This window comes from Gastrolobium bilobum, unplaced genomic scaffold (genome assembly GCF_033153095.1).
Source record: "Gastrolobium bilobum isolate Gb01-03AN ecotype WA unplaced genomic scaffold, APGP_CSIRO_Gbil_v1 utg2911, whole genome shotgun sequence".
Taxonomy (NCBI): domain Eukaryota; kingdom Viridiplantae; phylum Streptophyta; class Magnoliopsida; order Fabales; family Fabaceae; genus Gastrolobium; species Gastrolobium bilobum.
In genome coordinates, this window is record NW_026897397.1 from 185,439 (window position 1) to 186,866 (window position 1,428).

At 38.9% G+C, this 1,428-nt stretch overlaps 1 protein-coding gene across 1 annotated transcript; it reads right to left on the minus strand.

Annotated features, from left to right (window-relative positions):
- Positions 1 to 811: 811 nt before the first annotated feature.
- LOC133306582 (uncharacterized) lies at positions 812 to 1,171 on the minus strand. Its single transcript, XM_061506903.1, has one exon. It carries the CDS (start codon positions 1,169 to 1,171, stop codon positions 812 to 814), a length of 360 nt encoding a protein of 119 aa, XP_061362887.1.
- Between the last annotated feature and the right edge of the window lie 257 nt (positions 1,172 to 1,428).

Sequence of the window (1,428 nt, forward strand, 5' to 3'; positions counted from 1 at the left end):
GATTTTCCATGTAGGAAAAGATGACTAGTGGGTCATCATGTTCAGGGACTATGTCGCCATAGTCATCTTCGTCAAAACTTATTGGTGCTTTCTTAACTGGGCGAGATGGGAACTTTGGACGATTGTTGATAGTCAAGATGACTTTCAGATGCCTTTTCCTTTGGGAATAGGTTTCTTCCCCTCCTGCAGCACCTCCCACAATAGTCCCCAACACTCCAGCAATATTGTTAGGCAGAGTTGCAGGTTGTTCATTTAGTCTGCTTTCACGTGGGGATCTTTCCTTAAGTCTGTCATAACGCCCATAGTTGGTGGGTGTGTCATCTCGCCCGTTATTGGTTTGTCCATAATTCATTCTATCTTGATAATTTCTTCTAGGAGGATCCTATCCCGATCGGGACTTTTATCCCGCTTCTTTTGAATTTTATCTTGTTTACAAGTAGCGATAAACTCTTTGAGCTTACCTTCTCTAATCAAAGCCTCAATGGTATTTTTGAGGTTAAAATAATCTTCAGTGGGTGACCTATGTCTTCATGAAATTCACAAAAGTTTGTCTCATCAAGTCTGCCTCTCTTCTTGGGTGGAGGAGGCTTAGTGACATTGACAAAAATAGTTTGGAAGACTTCCTTCAAAATGCGAGATCAAAAAGTATTGTGAGGTGTATAATTTTCAAACTTTTCATACTTTTTCCTCTACTTGAACCTCATTTGAAAATCTCTTTTGAATCATTAGCCACAAATTTTTCACTTGGGCCTTCTGGGGATCGCTTATAATCCTCGAGATTAATAAATTTCTCAAATCTCGCTCATAATTCTTAAATAATCTTCGACCTTTGCTTGGCCAAAGACGTAGGAAATGGTCCTTCTTTCAGACCATCAATAATAAGATGTAAAGAGACTTGTGGGTCAAGATCTCTTACCAGCAAGTCTTCATCAAAAAATTTGTTGAGGAAATCACACAAGGTTTCATTGGCACCTTGCCTCACCGTTTGAAGCGCGTGCGTGGATTTGTATTGAGCTTTGCTAGTTGAAAATCTTACCAAGAACATATTTTCAAGATTTTCCCAATTGTTGATTGATTTTGATGGCAAAGCTGAGTACCACCTCAAAGCAACTCCTTTCAACGTAGTTGGGAAAAGGCAGCAACCTATGGCATCAGGAACGTCCAAAGCCATCATATTAGTCTGAAACTGCTCCAGATATTCTTGGGGATCTCTCTTTCCATTGTATTTTTTGGTAGTTATTTTAATATCCCTTGGAATGTGCAAATTTATACTTTTGACGGTAAAAGAATGTACTACCTTTGAAACCATTTTTGAATTCTGATTGGAGTTTCTATCCTTATGATGGCTAGCATGAGGTTGATGATCTTCAACCTTTTGTTTTCCTTTATTTTGTGAAGGACCAGGGCTTTTTTGTGAATGTTCTGGTC